Source organism: Mesoplodon mirus, assembly GCF_964341445.2.
Source record: "Mesoplodon mirus genome assembly, chromosome: 8".
Lineage (NCBI taxonomy): Eukaryota > Metazoa > Chordata > Mammalia > Artiodactyla > Ziphiidae > Mesoplodon > Mesoplodon mirus.
This window is the reverse complement of record NC_138984.1, coordinates 52,461,862-52,483,861: the sequence shown is the minus strand read 5'-3', so window position 1 is coordinate 52,483,861 and position 22,000 is coordinate 52,461,862. Positions and strand designations below refer to the sequence as shown.

Sequence of the window (22,000 nt, the reverse complement as noted above, 5' to 3'; positions counted from 1 at the left end):
CTCCTATCGATGTTGATATTTTGACCTCTTCTCATAAATCACAAATGTTATTAATGGCATCTAGAATGGTGAATCCTTTCCAGAAGGTTTTCAATTGACTTTGCCCAGATCCATCAGAGGAATCACTGTCTATGGCAGCTATAGCCTTACGAAATGTATTTCTGAAATAATAAGGCTTGAAATTTGAAATTACCCACTGATCCATGCGTTACAGAATGGATGTTGTGTTAGCAGGCATGAAAGCAACATGAATTGCATTGTACCTCTCCATCAGGGCTCTTGGGTGACCAGGTGTATTGTCAATGAGCAGTAATATCTTGAGAGGAATCTTTTTTTCTGAGCAGTAGATATCAACAGTGGGCTTAAAATATTCAGTAAACCATGTTGTAAACAGATGTGCTGTCATCCAGGCTTTGTTGTTCCATTTATAGAGCACAGACAGAGTAGATTTAGCATAATTGTTAAGGGCCCTAGGATTTTCAGAATGGTGAATGAGCATCGGCTTCAGTTTAAAGTCACCAGCTGCATTGGCCCCTAACAAGAGTCCGCCTGTTTTTGAAGCTTTGAGGCCAGGCATTGACTTCTCCTCTCTAGCTATGGAAGTCCTAGATGGTATCTTCTTCCAGTAGGAGGCTGTTTCATCTACAATGAACATCTGTTATTTAGTGTAGCCACCTTCATTACTTATTTTAGCTAGTCTTCTGGATAACTGGTTGCAGCTTCAGCACTTGCTGCTTCACCTTGTACTTTTATATTATGGAGATGGTTTCTTTTCTTAAACATCATGAACCATCCTTTGCTGGCTTCAAACTTTTCTTATGTAGCTTCCTCATCTCTCTCAACCTTCACTGCACTGAAGAGAGTTAGGGCCTTGTTCTGGATGGGGCTTTGGCTTAAGGGAATGTTGTGTTTGGTTTGATTTTCTATCCAGACCACTAAAACTTTTTCATATCAGCAGTAAGGCTGTTTTGCTTTCTTTTTTTTTTTTTTTTTTTGTGGTACACGGGCCTCTCACTGTTGTGGCCTCTCCCGTTGCAGAGCACAGGCTCCGGACGCACAGGCTCAGTGGCCATGGCTCACGGGCCCAGCCTCTCCATGGCATGTGGGATCTTCACCGAGCGGGGCACGAACCCATGTCCCCTGCATCGGCAGGCGGACTCTCAACCACTGCGCCACCAGGGAAGCCCCTGTTTTGCTTTCTTATCATTCATGTGTTCACTGGAGTAACACTGTTAAGCTCCTTCAAGAACTTTTCCTTTTCATTCGCAACAAGGCTAACTATTTAGGGCAAGAGGCCTATCTCAGCTTTTTTTTTTTTTTTTTTTTCATTTTATTTTTTATTTTTTTTTAAATTTTTTGCCTTATAACAAATTTAATCAGTTATACATATACATATGTTTCCATATCCCCTCCCTTTTGCGTCTCCCTCCCACCCTCCCTATCCCACCCCTCCAGGCGGTCACAAAGCACCAAGCTGATCTCCCTGTGCTATGCGGCTGCTTCCCACTAGCTATCTACCTCACGTTTGGTAGTGTATATATGTCCATGCCGCTCTTTCACTTTGTCACAGCTTGCCCTTCCCCCTCCCCATATCCTCAAGTCCATTCTCTAGTAGGTCTGTGTCTTTATTCCCGTTTTACCCCTAGGTTCTTCATGACATTTTTTTTTTTTAATTCCATATATATGTGTTAGCATACAGTATTTGTCTTTCTCTTTCTGACTTACTTCACTCTGTATGACAGACTCTAGGTCTATCCACCTCATTACAAATAGCTCAATTTCATTTCTTTTTATGGCTGAGTAATATTCCATTGTATATATGTGCCACATCTTCTTTATCCATTCATCCGATGATGGACACTTAGGTTGTTTCCATCTCCGGGCTATTGTAAATAGGGCTGCTATGAACATTTTGGTACATGTCTCTTTTTGAATTATGGTTTTCTCGGGGTATATGCCCAGTAGTGGGATTGCTGGGTCATATGGTAGTTCTATTTGTAGTTTTTTAAGGAACCTCCATACCGTTCTCCATAGCGGCTGTACCAATTCACATTCCCACCAGCAGTGCAAGAGTGTTCCCTTTTTTCCACACCCTCTCCAGCATTTATTGTGTCTAGATTTTTTGATGATGGCCATTCTGACTGGTGTGAGATGATATCTCATTGTAGTTTTGATTTGCATTTCTCTAATGAGTAAAGATGTTGAGCATCCTTTCATGTGTTTGTTGGCAGTCTGTATATCTTCTGTGGAGAAATGTCTATTTAGGTCTTCTGCCCATTTTTGGATTGGGTTGTTTGTTTTTTTGTTATTGAGCTGCATGAGCTGTTTATAAATTTTGGAGATTAATCCTTTGTCAGTTGCTTCATTTGCAAATATTTTCTCCCATTCTGAGGGTTGTCTTTTGGTCTTGTTTATGGTTTCCTTTGCTGTGCAAAAGCTTTTAAGTTTCATTAGGTCCCATGTGTTTATTTTTGTCTTTATTTCCATTTCTCTAGGAGGTGGGTCAAAAAGGATCTTGCTCTGATTTATGTCATAGAGTGTTCTGCCTATGTTTTCCTCTAAGAGTTTGATAGTGTCTGGCCTTACATTTAGGTCTTTAATCCATTTTGAGCTTATTTTTGTGTATGGTGTTAGGGAGTGATCGAATCTCATACTTTTACATGTCCCTATCCAGTTTTCCCAGCACCACTTATTGAAGAGACTGTCCTTTCTCCACTGTACAGTCCTGCCTCCTTTATCAAAGATAAGGTGACCATATGTCCGTGGGTTTAACTCTGGGCTTTCTATCCTGTTCCATTGATCTATCTTTCTGTTTTTGTGCCAGTACCATACTGTCTTGATTACTGTAGCTTTGTAGTATAGTCTGAAGTCAGGGAGCCTGATTCCTCCAGCTCCATTTTTCGTTCTCAAGATTGCTTTGGCTATTCGGGGTCTTTTGTGTTTCCATACAAATTGTGAAATTTTTTGTTCTAGTTCTGTGAAAAATGCCAGTGGTAGTTTGATAGGGATTGCATTGAATCTGTAGATTGCTTTGGGTAGTAGAGTCATTTTCACAATGTTGATTCTTCCAATCCAAGAACATGGTACATCTCTCCATCTATTTGTATCATCTTTAATTTCTTTCATCAGTGTCTTATAATTTTCTGCATACAGGTCTTTTGTCTCCTTAGGTAGGTTTATTCCTAGATATTTTATTCTTTTTGTTGCAATGGTAAATGGGAGTGTTTCCTTGATTTCACTTTCAGATTTTTCATCATTAGTATATAGGAATGCCAGAGATTTCTGTGCATTAATTTTGTATCCTGCAACTTGACCAAATTCATTGATTAACTCTAGTAGTTTTCTGGTAGCATCTTTAGGATTCTCTATGTATAGTATCATGTCATCTGCAAACAGTGACAGCTTTACTTCTTCTTTTCCGATTTGGATTCCTTTTATTTCCTTTTCTTCTCTGATTGCTGTGGCTAAAACTTCCAAAACTATGTTGAATAAGAGTGGTGAGAGTGGGCAACCTTGTCTTGTTCCTGATCTTAGTGGAAATGGTTTCAGTTTTTCACCATTGAGGACGATGCTGGCTGTGGGTTTGTCATATATGGCCTTTATTATGTTGAGGAAAGTTCCCTCTATGCCTACTTTCTGCAGGGTTTTTATCATAAATGGGTGTTGAATTTTGTCGAAAGCTTTCTCTGCATCGATTGAGATGATCATATGGTTTTTCTCCTTCAATTTGTTAATATGGTGTATTACGTTGATTGATTTGCGTATATTGAAGAATCCTTGCATTCCTGGAATAAACCCCACTTGATCATGGTGTATGATCCTTTTAATGTGCTGTTGGATTCTGTTTGCTAGTATTTTGTTGAGGATTTTTGCATCTATGTTCATCAGTGATATTGGCCTGTAGTTTTCTTTCTTTGTGACATCCTTGTCTGGTTTTGGTATCAAGGTGATGGTGGCCTCGTAGAATGAGTTTGGGAGTGTTCCTCCCTCTGCTATATTTTGGAAGAGTTTGAGAAGGATAGGTGTTAGCTCTTCTCTAAATGCTTGATAGAATTCGCCTGTGAAGCCATCTGGTCCTGGGCTTTTGTTTGTTGGAAGATTTTTTATCACAGTTTCAATTTCAGTGCTTGTGATTGGTCTATTCATATTTTCTATTTCTTCCTGATTCAGTCTTGGCAGGTTGTGCATTTCTAAGAATTTGTCCATTTCTTCCAGGTTGTCCATTTTATTGGCATAGAGTTGCTTATAGTAATCTCTCATGATCTTTTGTATTTCTGCAGTGTCAGTTGTTACTTCTCCTTTTTCATTTCTAATTCTATTGATTTGAGTCTTCTCCCTTTTTTTCTTGATGAGTCTGGCTAATGGTTTATCAATTTTGTTTATCTTCTCAAAGAACCAGCTTTTAGTTTTATTGATCTTTGCTATCGTTTCCTTCATTTCTTTTTCATTTATTTCTGATCTGATTTTTATGATTTCTTTCCTTCTGCTAACTTTGGGATGTTTTTGTTCTTCTTTCTCTAATTGCTTTAGGTGTAAGGTTAGGTTGTTTATTCGAGATGTTTCCTGTTTCTTAAGGTGGGATTGTATTGCTATAAACTTCCCTCTTAGAACTGCTTTTGCTGCATCCCATAGGTTTTGGGTCGTCGTGTCTCCATTGTCATTTGTTTCTAGGTATTTTTTAATTTCCTCTTTGATTTCTTCAGTGATCACTTCGTTATTAAGTAGTGTATTGTTTAGCCTCCATGTGTTTGTATTTTTTACAGATATTTTCCTGTAATTGATATCTAGTCTCATAGCATTGTGGTCGGAAAAGATACTTGATACAATTTCAATTTTCTTAAATTTACCAAGGCTTGATTTGTGACCCAAGATATGATCTATCCTGGAGAATGTTCCATGAGCTCTTGAGAAAAATGTGTATTCTGTTGTTTTTGGATGGAATGTCCTATAAATATCAGTTAAGTCCATCTTGTTTAATGTATCATTTAAAGCTTGTGTTTCCTTATTTATTTTCATTTTGGATGATCTGTCCATTGGTGAAAGTGGGGTGTTAAAGTCCCCTACTATGAGTGTGTTACTGTCAATTTCTCCTTTTATGGCTGTTAGTATTTGCCTTATGTATTGAGGTGCTCCTATGTTGGGTGCATAAATATTTACAATTGTTATATCTTCTTCTTGGATCGATCCCTTGATCATTATGTAGTGTCCTTCTTTGTCTCTTCTAGTAGTCTTTATTTTAAAGTCTATTTTGTCTGATATGAGAATTGCGACTCCAGCTTTCTTTTGGTTTCCATTTGCATGGAATATCTTTTTCCATCCCCTTACTTTCAGTCTGTATGTGTCTCTAGGTCTGAAGTGGGTCTCTTGTAGACAGCATATATATGGGTCTTGTTTTTGTATCCATTCAGCCACTCTGTGTCTTTTGGTGGGAGCATTTAGTCCATTTACATTTAAGGTAATTATTGATATGTATGTTCCTGTTCCCATTTTCTTAATTGTTTTGGGTTCGTTATTGTAGGTATTTTCCTTCTGTTGTGTTTCTTGCCTAGAGAAGTTCCTTTAGCATTTGTTGTAAAGCTGGTTTGGTGGTGCTGAACTCTCTCAGCTTTTGCTTGTCTGTAAACGTTTTAATTTCTCCATCAAATCTGAATGAGATCCTTGCTGGGTAGAGTAATCTTGGTTGCAGGTTTTTCTCCTTCATCACTTTAATTATGTCCTGCCACTCCCTTCTGGCTTGTAGAGTTTCTGCTGAGAGATCAGCTGTTATCCTGATGGGGATTCCCTTGTGTGTTATTTGTTGTTTTTGCCTTGCTGCTTTTAATATGATTTCTTTGTGTTTAATTTTTGACAGTTTGATTAATATGTGTCTTGGCGTATTTCTCCTTGGATTTATTCTGTATGGGACTCTCTGTGCCTCCTGGACTTGATTAAGTATTTCCTTTCCCATATTAGGGAAGTTTTCAACTATAATCTCTTCAAATATTTTCTCAGTCCCTTTCTTTTTCTCTTCTTCTTCTGGAACCCCTATAATTCGAATGTTGGTGCGTTTAATGTTGTCCCAGAGGTCTCTGAGACTGTCCTCTGTTCGTTTCATTCTTTTTTCTTTATTTTGCTCTGCAGCAGTTATTTCCACTATTTTATCTTCCACCTCACTTATCCGTTCTTCTGCCTCAGTTATTCTGCTATTGATCCCATCTAGAGTATTTTTTATTTCATGCATTGTGTTTTTAATCGATGCTTGATTCATCTTTAGTTCTTCTAGGTCCTTGTTAACTGTTTCTTGCATTTTGTCTATTCTATTTCCAAGATTTTGGATCTGGGAAATAGAATCTTGGATCATCTTTACCATCATTATTCTGAATTCTTTTTCAGGTAGACTGCCTATTACCTCTTCATTTGTTAGATCTGGTGGGTTTTTATCTTGCTCCTTCTCCTGCTGTGTGTTTTTCTGTCTTCTCATTTTGCTTATGTTACTGTGTTTGGGGTCTCCTTTTTGCAGGCTGCAGGTTCGTAGTTCCCGTTGTTTTTGGTGTCTGTCCCCAGTGGCTAAGGTTGGTTTAGTGGGTTGTGTAGGCTTCCTGGTGGAGGGGACTAGTGCCTGTGTTCTGGTGGATGAGGCTGGATCTTGTCTTTCTGGTGGGCAGGTCCACGTCTGGTGGTGTGTTTTGGGGTGTCTGCAGACTTTTTATGAGTTTAGGCCACCTCTCTGCTAATGGGTGGCGTTGTGTTCCTGTCTTGCTAGTTGTTTGGCTTAGGGTGTCCAGCACTGTAGCTTGTTGGTCGTTGAGTGAAGCTGGGTGCTGGTGTTGAGATGGAGATCTCTGGAAGATTTTTGCCGTTTGATATTATGTGGAGCTGGGAGGTCTCTTGTGGACCAGTGTCCTGAAGTTGGCTCTCCCACCTCAGAGGCACAGCACTGACTCCTGGCTCCTCAATTTGGGATGATGTGTTGTCTATTCATGTATTCCACAGATGCAGGGTACATCAAGTTGATTGTGGAGCTTTAATCCGCTGCTTCTGAGGCTGCTGGGAGAGGTTTCCCTTTCTCTTCTTTGTTCTCACAGCTCCTGGGTCTCAGCTTTGGATTTGGCCCCGCCTCTGCGTGTAGGTCGCCTGAGGGCGTCTGTTCTTCGCTCAGGCAGGACAGTGTTAAAGGAGCAGCCTCTTTGGGGATTCTGGCTCACTCAGGCCGGGCGGGAGGGAGGGGCACGGAGTGTGGGGCGAGCCTTTTGGGAGGTCTGGGGTCTTCTGCCAGCGTTCAGTAGGTGTTCTGTAGGAGTTGTTCCACGTGTAGCTGTATTTCTGGTGTATCCGTGGGGAGGAAGGTGATCTCCGCGTCTTACTCTTCTGCCATCTTACCCGGAAGTCCTATCTCAGCTTTTGACGTGCCTTCCTCACTAAGCTTAGTCACTTCTAGTTTTTGCCTTAAAGTGAGAGAGGTGTGAATCTTCCTTTTACCTGAACACTTAGATGCCAATGTAGGGTTATTTATTTATTTTTCCAATGTAGGGTTATTTTTTGTTTGTTTGTTTATTTTTTTTATTTATTTTTTAAAAATAATTTTATCATCATTTTGTATGATGTCTTTGTTTATTTATTTATTTTTGGCTGTGTTGGGTCTTCGTTCCTGCGCGAGGGCCCTCCCCAGCTGTGGCGAGCGGGGGCCACTCTTCATCGCGGTGCGCGGTCCTCTCACTATCGCGGCCTCTCCCGTTGCGGAGCACAGGCTCCAGACGCGCAGGCTCAGCAATTTTGGCTCACGGGCCCAGTCTCTCTGCGGCATGCGGGATCCTCCCAGACCGGGGCACGAACCCGTGTCCCCTGCATCGGCAGGCAGACTCTCAACCGCTGTGCCACCAGGGAAGCCCCCCAATGTAGGGTTATTAACTGGCCTAACGGCTGGTGGTGGAGCAGTCAGTACACACACAATATTTATCGATTAAGTTCACCATCTTATATGGGCACGGTTTGTGGAGCCCCAAAACAATTACAATAGTAACATCAAAGATCACTGACCACAGATCATAACAAATATAATGATAATTTAAAAAGTTTGAAATATCGTGAGAATTACCAAAATGTGAGACACATAGTGAGCAAATGCTTTTGGAAAAATGATGTCAATAGACTTGCTTTATGTGGGGTTGCCTCAAACCTTCAATTTGTTAAAAAATGCAATCTGCAAAGTATAGTAAAGCAAAGCACAATAAAAGAAGGCATGCCTATACCGAAGATGTAAAAGGGAATAAATAGCAAAAAAAAAAAGACACCACTCAATTTGTGGTATTTCAATAGTCAGGTTACATGTTCATGTGCTCTTACCCAAATGTGACGTTCTAAAGTGTCCTGGTGGACGCCCCCTGATTTAAGAATTTGAGATTTCACAAAAGTTCCTAAATCCTTAAATATACTAACAAGTTCCAGTAAAAGCCAGTGGAATAGGCTTAAAATTGTGACTCAGTTTAATTCTATGTCATATTCTTTCTAACCATTATTCATGAACATTGTACTCCTGATGACCATATTAAAGTTTCCAAGTAACTTTAAAGTATTATTAAGGACCCCATGTACTTTGGCTTTCCATGGTTTCTCTTCTGCAATGGGCAAAATTTAAGGTTAGGATGTCTACCTCTACTCAAGTCTTCCCATCTCCCCCACTTAATTTTACTTTTTTAAAAGTAGACTTGGGCTTCCCTGGTGGCGCAGTGGTTGAGAGTCCGCCTGCCGATGCAGGGGACGCGGGTTCGTGCCCCGGTCCGGAAAGATCCCACATGCTGTGGAGTGGCTGGGCCCGTGAGCCATGGCCGCTGAGCCTGCGCGTCCGGAGCCTGTGCGCCGCAACGGGAGAGGCCACAACAGTGAGAGGCCCGCGAAAAAAAAAATAGACTTTATTTTTTCATACAGTTTTAGATTGCAGAAAAATTGAGAAGATAGTATAGAAAGTTGCAATGTACCCTGCACCCAGTTTCCCCTATTATTGACATCTTATGTTAGTATGGTACATTGCTTCAATTAATGAATTATAATTAATACATTATTATTACTAAGGCCCCAATTGTTCAGATGTTTTAAAGTTTAACCTAATGTTCTTTTTCTGTTCCAGCATCCCATCCAGGATATTTTACATTTAGTTGTCATGTCTCCCTAGGCTCCTCTTGGCTGTGACAGTTAAGGCTCCCTTGTCATAACAATTATTATATTACTGTAAGTTATTTGGTACTATTCACTATTGTGATCATGAAATAGAATGCATAGTTAGTCCCTACACACATAGTTTAAACATCAGTATAATGACCTAACTATTGATATAATGAAGGAGGAGTAAGACAATAAATATTTAATATGTAGTTGCTTTTATAAGCTCAGATCTGCATCAGAAATCATAAAATAGTCAGATACTTGTACCCCACATTCAAGAGCAATAAGACAAGACTCTGGAATATTACTGACACTTTTTCTTTATTTTTGACATTTTGAAGTAAGAGTAAATAAAAAATACTCATATACACATTTGGAATTACTGGGCCTGTGACAGTTATACATTTGACAGGTGCTGATGTATTGATTGCCATGAGTGGAACTGGTGTCACTGTCTTGATTTTCCAAAACGATGAACAAAGTACAATTTTGCTTAGATTTATGCAGTAGTTGCATTTACAGAAAATCCAGTGTGTACTCAAATGGTGTAAAAAATATTTTGTCTATATGGAAAAGAGAGTTGAAGTTCTAATGTAATTAGAAGCACATTTTAACTGCCCCAAATGTCCAGTCCGACACACAAACAACCCCTGTGCTGCAAAATCCTGCCCTGGAGGCACTTCCTGCGTCCTCCTGCATCTCCCGTTAAATGTCACTGCCCCCTTCTCATCATTGTAAGAACAAATCAAAGCACATGCAAATTTCCAAAACGCCCCCTAGGGGGCGGTACTGCTGTGGGCTGAGGTGCTAGACGCCTTAACAGGGGACTTGCCTTGATTTCTTCCTTTGTCAAATGAGGATAGCAGTAGTTAAGGGATGGAGACAATGCACGTAAAAAACACTTAGCAAGGTGCCTAGCACACAGTACGTCCTCCAGAATGTAATATAATATTATCTCCCAGTCAATCAGCAGAGATTGTTTGGGGGAACACTGTGTTCCCCCAGGCAGATGCGGGTGAGTGAAGATGGGAATCAGGCAAGCACCACATTCCCTGCCTCCAACATGAAATAAGGAGTGAATTATTAAACACAGCTCACAAAAAGGAGAGCCCGGGGAGAGCTGGAGTCAGAGAAATCTTTCTGGAGGAGACAAGATTGTCTTATTGAGCCAGGGCAGCTGGTACTCGAAGGAAAATATATTTATCCCATGAATAATAAATAACTCCTAGACCCTTACTTCTCAGAGCGCGGTCTTCAGACTAGCGGCATCAGCAGCGCCTGGAGGTTTGTTAGAAATCTTAGCTTTTACCCTAGACCCACAGAGTTAGAACCTGCATTTTAACAAGAATCCCAGGTGTTCAACTGCACATTCACAGTTGCGATGTGATGGCCTAGAGAACCAACTGAGGAACCAGAGGAAAGAACAATAATACTTTATCCTTTGAGAGAACACAGACCTTGGGTGCTTGTGTGAGAGGAATAGAGAGAGGAGAGAGAGAAAAGTTCAGATTGTGGAGGGTAGTTAGGTAGTGAGAATCTCAAAGGTGGTCCTAGAGCAATCAATCTATATCAGAATGTGTGTGTTATTCAAATGAAGATTCTCTGCCAGATCCCAGATTTACTGAATCAGAATCTCAAAGAACAAGGAATCAACATTTAAATAAATTAAAAAAAAAAGCTTCCCCGGATGATTTAAGAATGGGGAGGGACTAACACACCGTTGTAAAGCAATATACTCCAATAAAAACGTTAAAAAAAAAAGAAAAAGAATGGGAAGGGAGCTTTAAAAAATACCCACATTATCACCTGTGATATTAGAATCTCTAGCAGCAGGTGAGTCCTGGGTATTTTTGTTTGTAAACTCCCCAGGTGATTCTTATGTTTGAGAGCAATTGACGGATTAAATGCGAAAACCTGGAGGAAAACAGTCTGGGTGGGAGAGAGTAACAGAGGTGTGTATGTTGGGGTATCTGCAAATACCCGAAGTCTGTCTACCTCAGAAGAAAGAAGCAAGACCAGTGGGTAAAAATTTTCGTTGTTTTTTTTGTCCAAAGAATCATAGCGTTTTTCTTTGCTTTTTTCCCCTTCCTTTCCTCCCTCCCTTCCTAGCAAGAAGGGGCCTTTGAAACGCCCTAGTCCCAACTTTCCGTTTGTAGTTAGATGAGTGGCCCAAAAGGTAACGTGAGCTGGCCAAGGTCAACTCAGATATTCTCATTCCAACCCTACAACAGCAACAAAATAAAATGAGACCCTCTTCCCAGTGCTAGTGCTGTTTCTACTGCACGACAAAGGCATTTAAATCCCGCTCCGATTTCCATCGCAGGCAAAGCGAGAATGAGAAAGGAAAGTGGTTACTCTTCAGAAAACAGGGTGCCGTTCCCCACAGTAGGCAGGCTTTAAACGAGGAATTGGCATTTTAGAGAACTCATTAAATCTGAAGACTGATTATACATAGGAAGGTGAAATCTAGGTTCGTGAATTTGGATGTTGCTATTACATTCTAGTTGAATCTGACAAATGGCCGATCCCCCCTGGGCACCTTTCCGAACTACACCGCCGGGCGTGGGTCCCGGAGTGGACGAATTCGCCGCCTCGCTGCGGAGATGAGCCCGACGGCGCAAAGGGACGAGCTCCGCGTGTTCAGAGGTGGGGACAGTTGGTCGCGCCAAGAAAGCCAGGGGAGGGCTTCTTGTAGGAGGGAGGCTTCCATCGGAGGCCTGAAGTACGGGCAAGACTCGGCTACTCAGAGGGGAAGTAGAGAGCTGGTGGGGGACCGGCTGGGACCAAGGCCTAGGGGCAGTCGCAAGGAGGGCGGGGTGGGGTCCAAACATCTTCTAGAACGCCCTGTGGTCCTAAGATACCCGGTCCCCTTAAGTTGGTGCTGGAAGGCAATCGAAGCTCCTAGAAGAAGGCCTGACACGGATGGGCTTGGGGGCAGGTGAACCTCGTTTTCCTGGGATGGGCGGTGAGGATGGCAGCCCAGGCAGGAGACCCTCCATAGTCTCTGAAGCCTGTGCGACTCCAGAGGAGAAAGATGCCAAATTAGGGCGCTGATGGCTTTTCTACTCAAGCGCGGCCTCAGGCTTCTCGGACGGTAAAGGAGTGGGGTCCGGGGTCGGGGGAGGGGGCGGTCTCCTCTGGTCACCATCCCGCGGCACGAGTGGGGCAGGTCTCTCGTCACACCCTCACCAGGCCCTGCCCCGGCCGCCTGCTAGTCACGGCTCTCCCAGTCGTCCTCCCACACCGCCGAGCCTCCGGGTATCAGGCCCGGCCGCATCCCTCCCTTCCCGCCGGCCTTGGAGCGCCGGCTCCGGCGCCCGGGCCTCGGGGCGGGTCCCTGCCGCACGCACCTGCCCCGGGGGCGGAGCGCGGCGCCGACTACTGGGCTTCAGGCTCTGCCGCCCGCCACGCGAGCCGCGCCGCGCCCGCACCCCCCGCCCCCTGCCACCACCGCACCTCCACTCCGCGGCGCCCGCCCTCCCTCTCCGCGCGGTCGGTGCGTCCCTCCGCCTGTTCCCAGCCGCTGCGCCTCGCACTTCTGACTCGAGTCCCCGCCGCGCTCGTCGTCGCCGCCCCGCGCCATGGAGCCGGCCGCGGGCAGCGAGCGCCGCAGCCCCCCGGGCCCTGCCGTCCCGCCACCGCCCCGGGTCCACGCGCCCTTGGCCGCCGCCCCCGGCCCGGGCCCGCTGAGCTCCCCCGCGCACGAGCCGCTGCAGCCCGAGGAGGAGCGGCAGCTGCGGATCAGCGAGAGCGGCCAGTTCAGCGACGGGCTGGAGGATCGAGGTGAGCGCGCGCCGCCCCGGGTCCCTTCCCCCGGCCCGGCCCCTTCCTCCCGCCGGGCGGGCGCGTTGAGGAGCCGCTGCTCCGGGCCCGCCTCTCCCCGCTGGCGGGTGGGGCCGGGCGCGGGGCTCGGCGCCTCGGCGCGCGCGGGGGCGCGGAGCCGGGACTTCCCGCGAAAGCGCGGAGAGCAGAGGGCGGCAGCCCCACCTCCCTCGGCCGGCGCCGCCGGGGCCGCGGAGCCTTCGCCGGAACCCGCGAACCGTGCTGCCTCTTGGGCGACCCCGCCGGGGCCCGCGTCCTCCTCTCGGCCAGCCCTGGTCCCTCCGGCGCCCACTGGAAAAGTTTGCGGGAGGCGTGTGTGTGTGTCTCTGTGTGTGTGTGATTTTTTTTTTTCTTTGCTTTCGGAGCCGAGCGCTCCCGGGGATTGCGGGTCCCGCTCAGTTGGGAGGGTCCTGAGCTCGGTGCATCCTCCTTCCCCGGCCCCCTCCGGCTCCCCGGGAGAACTTCCCTCTGCGGATTTAGCCTCGAGGAGTCCCTCGGCGACCGCCCCGGCGAACAGGAGTCGGGTGACTCCCGACTCATTTACCCACCCAGTTTACGGTGGGTCACTGCCCCGCTGTCTGCCGGTGGGGGGAGAGGCCTGGGACACTTGGATTTGGGCCACCAATCCTGGATGGATGCCACTAGAACCTGATGGTTCCCGGAGCGCCCATCCCTAGCCCCTTCAGAATCCTTCCCAAGACACTGGCCTGGAAGCCCGCAAACGTCCCTTTCCGGGGAGGCCAAACCCGACCCTCTGACCGACAGCTGATGCCCCCTTTGAGTTGCCCATAAGAAATGGGAGAGACTACCCTATTCATTCCTGTGTCTCTCTACATTCCTCTTTTTCTCCCTCTCTCGTTTCCTTTTGGCTCAGAGGGAGCCCTCATCGTAGCCACGTCTATACCTTCTCTGCTTCTTGCTGAATCGAAATCCAAATCGGCCCCCTCAGAAAGACTCGGTGGCTTTCCTAAACCCGGTTAGTGGCCGAAACGGGATTCTGACAGCCGGCCCTTCACGGGGAGCCGGCTCGTCGCCACTTCCACCCCCTGTTCTTGGAAGCCTTATTTGTTGGCTGCGGCGGATTTGTATATTTCAGTCTTCGCAGGTTTCTGTCCTATTCTTAGTATCTCCTGTACATTTTTATTCCGGTTTAGTGTTCGGATGCACGATCTCTTTCGTCTTAGAAATTTTAAACTGTAGCATGTGAAGCATGCAAACGGCAATTCCCAGAGAATCGGCAGGGATGCTCGGGTGAGAACTGGAACCCCTCCAGGTGCAACGAGTTCCGCGCCTATGTTGCAGTTTCTCCTCCTGTTTTCACCTAACTCGATTATCATTTTCGAGCTGATGATGGGTGACATCACAAGCACCCAGCAAAACCTCTTATTTTTAGTGTAGCTCGTGTTAATTACCTTTCCCACTATAACTAATGTTGTAGCATTAAAAATTTTTGCATTGAAGAAAGACCGAACTCTGGGCTGGGCTTATTTTTGTAGCATTGCAGGTCATCTGTAAAAGCTGGCCTATTTCTCCCCACCTCATGATAGGAGGGAAAAAAGTGCTAGGGCCAGTTACTATTTAGTGCCATTTTGTAGCTCATGTTCAAGTGTAAAAAGCCCTTCTGAATTTATTCTTAAGGTTATTTTTCACTGGTCAACTGAATTTCATTTTCCATTATGTTATAGCATGAAAGTATTCACTGTTCATAAACTGTCACTGTGTGAAAGCACTGCATGTCACACACTGCCTCTCTGTTAAGATGAACCCTGTCCCCCAAGGAACCCAGCGCCATGTGGCATTGAAAGCTGAAAGTCAGTGTGACATTCATTCTTCTGTTTGACCCATTCCTGGCAGCAAAGAGTTAATGCTGAATGAGTCATTTTTATTAAATAAATCAGAAGCTTACCTAGGGAGGTTTCTTATAATATTTGGGGTTTGTGTTATTTTTTATTAACGGGGCTGCATTTTTCCAATATCGATTTTTTTGTATCCCTTGGGAACTGTTCCATTGCTGCTACCTTTTTCCTAATGGTGAGAGGATTTGGGGAGGAGGAGGCCTCAGCAGTTGCCTGATGTGTATCTCTACATCATGCCTGGCTTGCTTTCTTCGAGGCCTAAATACCTACCAATGAGTATGTGTGTTTGTGGTGGGTGGACACCTGGATTTGTACCTATACTTGGCCTTCTCTCTTGCCCTAAATTCCTTCTGAGCTATCAGGACCCTGTGACAGGCTCCATTTAACTTTGATCAAAGGCTTGCTTTATACAAATCTAGTGTTTGGAGACTTGAGAGGTATTTTTTCCTTAGAAGTGATGTGGGTTGGTTCCCAGAACCCTAATGAGCTCATATTGTCAGCCAAATGACACTGCAGTTACTGAGCCTTGTAGTTCAGGGAGCAAGAGGTTTGTGGTCCAAGACCTTTAGGGACTAAAACAAAAGATAGGCCAAGTTTGTCTTACGCATTTCCACGCCCCACCTTTTAATACCCACTCTTCTCCCCACAGGTGTTTTCCCATCATTCTGTCCCAAGCCTTAGGGCCCTAGAGTGTTACATGCTTCAGCATTTCCTACTACCTCCCCATCTAATGAATATACCCCTTTCTTCAGAGAATCCAAGCAGGACTAACTCTTAGGAGAAAGCAATTGGAACTAATTCATACTAGCATGGAAATGACTGATGGCTTCAATCTCCCTGCATATATTTGCATCTCCTCCACCCCAAATAAGGTATCAGTCCTTCATTAATACAACCCTTATGCTTACTATTGCCAGGCCCAAATTACAAGTAGGTGAAATTCAAGTGAGATTAAAAATTTCAATGTGGAGGCCAACTATGGATAGGAAGGATCCAGCCCTGTGTGCAAATCTGAGGCCTGCCTTGGCTTCTGTAGGCTGTGCTGCTTTTCTTCTACCTTTGACACACAGCTTCCTGAACGCTTCAGGAATTCTCAGCACATCTCTGTGGCTTGCACGTGTGCGTGCAGCTAACACGGGGCGGAGGTAGTGGCACCTGTGTGCGGACCATTCATTTATGAGCTGGGTCCTCATAGGTCATTATACCCCACTTCCTTTGAGGAAGCACATACAGGGTCGGATCTGGGGGGGAACTACCAGTCCTGCTGATCAGAGGATTCAGCTGCCACCTTAGCAGGGCAGTGCAGCCCAGGTGAGCTGGCATCCCAGACTCCCTCCAAGGAGAGTGCTGGCCCTCTCTGGGGTGAGGCACATGATTGGTCTGTGCCGTCAGCTCCAGTCATATTGTTGGAAACAGCTGGCCTTGGTAGGGAAAATAAATATCATGTGTTGGAATTGAAAACTCAGATCCTTGTTGTTTCTCTTAGAAAATTAAATCTACATCTAGAAGAAACCTCGTTTTTTACCCCCAGGGGATTACCTCTCAAGATGGTTGCTGTCAAAGTACCCAGCAAATGAACTGCTTATTTGAGTCAGTACTTAAATGTTACAGCTTCACTTCTCTTGAAAATCAATTGGCCAGGATGAAAGAAAGATTTCCATATCATTTGGGCAAAGGGAAATAAATTATCGGGAGTCCCTGGGACCTGCTTATTCTGGGTTGTGGCTTTAACTGGAGTCAAGGGTGATCACAGTTGAAAATTAGAATGGGGTGTTTTTCAGCAGCTAGGGAAGCAGACAAAGGGACAGTTTGAAATCACTTGTACCCAGGGCACAATTTGATAAGAGAGAAGGTCTTTCTTTTTTCCGTCCAAGTGCATTTTTAAAGGAAGGTCTGGGGAGATTTTTACAGTGAGGTGATGGAGATGGAGTTTATTACCTACCTTTTGCAAATTCATCTACCTTTTGGTTGTAAATAAGTCTACAGGTTTCAATGATTAAAAAATCTGTGGGGCTTTCCCTGGTGGCACAGTGGTTGAGAATCCGCCTGCCAATGCAGGGGACATGGGTTCGAACCCTGGTCCGGGAAGATCCCACATGCCGTGGAGCAACTAAGCTTGTGTGCCACAACTACTGAGCCTGCGCTCTAGAGCCTGCGAGCCACAACTACTGAGCCCACGTGTCACAACTACTGAAGCCCGTGCGCCTAGAGCCCATGCTCTACAACAAGAGAAGCCACTGCAATAAGAAGCCTGCGCAGCGCAACGAAGAGTAGCCCCCACTCACCACAACTAGAGAAAGCCCACACACAGCAACGAAGACCCAACACAGCCAAAAATAAAATAAAAAATAAAATAAATTTATTTTTAAAAAAATCTGTGGCTGTACACTGGACTCAGTAAGCAGGCTTCTCCACATTTCCTCTTTATTTAGGCCCTCTTCAGGGTGCTTGAATCTGGGTAGTTAATGGAATTGGGAAGTTTTAACAGGGTCCTTGTTATAATTTTTGAACAGGATGCAGTTTTTGGCAACCAGAGGCTTAATGTGGTACCCAGTCAGTCTAACGGGAAGATGCCTTTTCCACAATGCTTAGGTGAGATTTGTTGCACACTGTGCCTTATTTTACAGGCGGGTGCTTAAGGTCTGACTGCCAATTTCTTCATCATTTGGAGCTGTTGTGATGAGGCTGCTCCACCTCTGAAAGGTATATTATGGGTTGTTTGGCCAGAGATGTTGTCCTGTTTATGTAGAATGCCGGGCTGAGAGTTTGGTTCTTCATGCAGCTAAGAGATGCCGCATATGATCTCTTTACAAAGGAGAAGAAAAAACATAAATCAAGATCGTGCTGAAGATGTTTTAGTCTTCAAGCTGAAGCTTGGGCATTGCCTCAGAGTCGTCCTGAATTTCTGTTGCTGTTGAGGACTCTCAATGTTGAAAGCATAGGAGACGAAATCAAACCTTTCTTACACGTGACCCACCTGGGAAGCGACCTCCAGTTTTAGCAGGTTTACCTCGCTGCAACATTGTGAGAATTTTTTGACATTTGACTGATACACAGGAATAGATACTATAGAGCAGAAAGAGGAGGGAAGAAAACGTGGCATGTCATTTACGCCTGGTGGCTGTTGGTTGTGGTTAAAGAGAAATGGCCCTCCTTCTGTTAACTGTTGAGGGGAGGCGTGGGGGCATTTGTATTCCACAACCCCAAAACCCGGTCCGCCAGTTAGGGCCATGCTGATGGAGCAATGCAAATCAGTGCCACGCTGAGGAGCCCACATGCCCAACCAGATGTGGGCTACTTGTGCTATTTTTCTTTTTTTGTTGTTGTTTTGTTTTGTTTTTTTGCGGTACGCGGGCCTCTCTCTGTTGTGGCCTCTCCCGTTGCGGAGCACAGGCTCTGGACGCACAGGCTCAGCAGCCATGGCTCACGGGCCCAGCTGCTCCGCGGCATGTGGGATCCTCCCAGACCAGGGCACGAACCCGTGTCCCCTGCATCGGCAGGCGGACTCTCAACCACTGCGCCACCAGGGAAGCCCCTACTTGTGCTATTTTTCTAAAGAAAAAGTCTCGTTAGAAGGAGCAGCACCTATGTGAGCCAGTGAGCCACAGGGGAGGGGGATGGCTGGGGTCATATGTCAGGTCAGGGGGTGGTAGGGTACTTTAGAAAGAAGACAGCTGCCATTACCCTTGGGAACACGAGCCATATATTGCCAGAGCCCAAGATCTTTCAAGAGAGACCAGAAAGCTTGATTTCTATGTGACTCTCCTAAATGTTAAAACACCTCTTGGATAACTGAATCACTTTGCCGTACACCTGAAACTAACACAGTGTTGTAAATCAACTATATTTCAATTGAAAAACCCCACATCTTGGCCCGCGGGCTGTCAGTTTGCAATCCTTGGCTAAGAAAGAATAGCTCTAGTTGTGGGTTTCTTAATAAGGAAATGCCTAACTTCCTTTCCTCCTTGTTTTTGTCAGGCTTACTAGAAAGCAGCACTCGGCTAAAACCCCACGAAGCCCAGAACTACAGAAAGAAGGCGTTGTGGGTCTCCTGGTTCTCCATTATTGTCACACTGGCCCTGGCGGTGGCTGCCTTTAGTGAGTATCTGGAGTCTTGCTGATCGATGTATGTGCTGGTGTTGCCTGTTTTATTCTCTGACTCCTGTGGGATGTGCTTTTGCTTTTAGCTGACTATCATTGATGAGTAAATTTTTTTCAGTGGTTGCATAGTCAGGTTGCTTTAGCAAAATGGCTTCTCTCCTCTGCAGAGGCAAGAGGTGGTTAGGAAGAAGAAATAGAGAACGGGACTGGGAGCTTTGGCTCTCATCAGTATGCGGGTTCGTGGCAGTAGATTCTGGCTGCCAGCTGAATAGTGAAAATATTCTCTTGGTGGATGCCTTCAGCCTGGGCTGACATGTGACAAATATACGTCCTTGAGATTCGTATTTTGAGCTTCATGCCACCAGATGAGTGCAATCTTTCCCCCGATTATATCTGCGTAAGGTTTAGAATAAAATCATCCGTACATTTTAATGAAAGGAGAATGGGAGGGTCCTTTCTCAAGTTTTCAGTGGCCACGGAAACAAAAATATTTATTATAATCAAGAAGAACTAAGACAGCTGGACACTTTCTGCCCATGGATGATCCTGTTTCCGTGTTAGGAAGCCCCATGACATGCGTTTTCTCTGCTAACATTTGCAGCCTATAGAGATGTATGTGTGGTGTTTATTCTTATTAATCGTGCAGTGATTCACAAGCTTAAGCAGTGACATTGAGCTTCAGCTCAACCTTGCTGGAAACCACAGTGTTATTTATTTATTTTCTTTAATGTTAGGGAAAAGAATGTATTTTGTGCATTTCGTGATTAATTTATGACTTTAACAGAAAGATCTATATTCTAAGTGATAAGTATCGTACGAGGTGTCTCATGTGGCACCCCACAGAGTAGGAGAAGAAAGGGCTGTGTCCGCGGAAGATGCTGCCCTGTGTGTGTTTGAAATTCCATTCTGCACGGTTAGAGCTGCTGCTGGAAGTTGGTGTTGGCTCCCAAGAGGGAATATTAGAATTTGACCAAGTGCTCCCTGCAAAACTCAGCATATATTCCTGGAAGCAATTTATATTGGAAACACTGTACCATGTCTTGGCTTTTTGTTTTGTTTTGTTTTTAAATTTTTTTTTCTGATTCCTTTTTTTTTTAAAGGGAGGTTGCAATTTTAATTAATTAATTTATTATTTATTTATGGCTGTGTTGGGTCTTCGTTTCTGTGTGTGGGCTTTCTCTAGTTGTGGCAAGCGGGGGCCACTCTTCATCGCGGTGTGCGGGCCTCTCGCTATCGCGGCCTCTCCCATTGCGGAGCACAGGCTCCAGATGCGCAGGCTCAGTAATTGTGGCTCACAGGCCCAGTTGCTCCGCGGCACGTGGGATCTTCCCAGACCAGGGCTCGAACCCGTGTCCCCTGCACTGGCAGGCAGATTCTCAACCACTGCGCCACCAGGGAAGCCTTGTTTTTTGTTTTCTTAAAGCCACATATTTAGCAGCCAAGGATAATGCATTTCAGGGTAGAAACATTTACCAGTGAGCCAGAAATCTGATCAAGAAGAATTCTGGGAAGGGTAAGCTGGGACGAAGTGAGAGAGTGGCATGGACATATATACACTACCAAACGTAAAATAGATAGCTAGTGGGAAGCAGCCGCATAGCACAGGGAGATCAGCTCGGTGCTTTGTGACCACCTAGAGGGGTGGGATAGGGAGGGTGGGAGGGAGGGAGACGCAAGAGGGAGGAGATATGGGGATGTATGTATACATATAGCTAATTTACTTTGTTATACAGCAGAAACTAACACAACATTGTAAAGCAATTACACTCCAATAAAGATGTTTAAAAAAAAGAGGAATTCTGATTCCTGAAAATAGCTCCTGCTCCTCCTTTTTTTTTTTTTTTTTTTAAATGCTGAAACAAGAATAACGAGCCTGATTGATGTCCCTGGAGCCCGATTGATGTCCCTGCAGGATAATTTGGTCGTGGTGGCTGGTGGTGGGATCCGAATCTGACACCATAATTTATATATGGAAAGAAGAGGAATGCCAGGAAGGGAGAGGTGATTTATAAACAGAATAATAGTTACTCAGATGCGCAGCTGTGTGCCTGATAGAGATGTTAACGACTCTATAATGTGGGTGTTTGAATGAGGACCTGAATGTGAAGAAATATTGAACAAGTCTTTCCTTTGGGAGAAGAATCCTACATTTGATGTCTTTAATCTCAGAATAAGAACAAATTTGGAGGAAATTTTGGTTTCCCGTATTATGCCTGATCAGTTGAGTTATCATAAAAACTTTGTTCCATTTCTTATAATAGGAAAAGACTGTTGCATAATGCATGTGGAATTCGAATATTGCTTTGTGAGAAGCGTTCTGTTTCTTTTCAGAACGATCTTACCACTTTTTTATGGCAAGCAAACAATTTAACTCCTGTAAGTTCTTGCCTATAAAATGTTGGCATTGACATGTACATGATATGATCTTTGTTGCTTTCTATGGTACATTCAGTTTGTTCCCAAGTTGCTTTCAACTTGTTCTGGCCCAGTGAAACCAAAACATGTAGAAGATAAACTATATTTTTTCCCACTTTAACTACAGAGTAGCTTCAGTGTATGTGCACCTGTCTGTGTTTCGTATTTTAGGCCCTTGAGGTGGCCTGTGGCTGTGTTGTTAGCGCTGCTGGTTTTACTCTTTAGTTTCCTAAGTTTATTTTGTAATATGAAATATTTAAAAAAATTTAAGGCATTGTTTACATGCTGACAGGCCTTCGCTCAATCCTTTTCATAGTTTTGAAGGGAGAGAAAATCAGTAGAGATTAAGCAATATAAGCTGACTCTTGAAGTTGTGTAAATTAGTATTTCAAGGAAAATGGTACGTTTCAGAAAGTGCAGTAAAAGTATTTTTTAAAAAGTGTCAGAAGGAGCCCCCAGTCTTATTCTCCAAGGAGGTGGTTGACAGAGAGATGGGATAAAATGGAATATGGTCTGGCTTGGCAAATCCCCGTTTTATCCTGTGAAATGGTCAAGTTGAACCAGTTAGCATTTTAAAGAGAATTGCTATAGAATGCAATGCTTTGAGATGGCAGAGAAGTGTTCCGAGTGTGTGTCCGTGCGTGCGTGCGTGTGTGTGTGTGTGTGTG

The 22,000-nt window shown here is 44.7% G+C and overlaps 1 protein-coding gene and 1 long non-coding RNA gene across 2 annotated transcripts in view; one reads left to right on the top strand and one right to left on the bottom strand.

Annotated features, from left to right (window-relative positions):
• Positions 1-966: 966 nt before the first annotated feature.
• LOC309809885 overlaps positions 967-22,000 on the bottom strand; it is a 216,095-nt gene continuing 195,061 nt past the window's right edge. The window contains exon 2 of the long non-coding RNA XR_014294904.1: positions 967-1,218. This is a non-coding gene — a long non-coding RNA (uncharacterized lncRNA). The remainder of the gene's footprint in view (positions 1,219-22,000) is intronic.
• Positions 12,720-22,000, top strand: part of TMEM163 (transmembrane protein 163) — a gene marked incomplete at its 5' end in the record, with an annotated part of 251,711 nt that continues 242,430 nt past the window's right edge. The window contains 2 exons of the mRNA XM_082631364.1: positions 12,720-12,921; positions 18,795-18,914. Of these exons, the coding sequence (XP_082487490.1) occupies positions 12,720-12,921; positions 18,795-18,914 (322 nt within the window). The remainder of the gene's footprint in view (positions 12,922-18,794; positions 18,915-22,000) is intronic.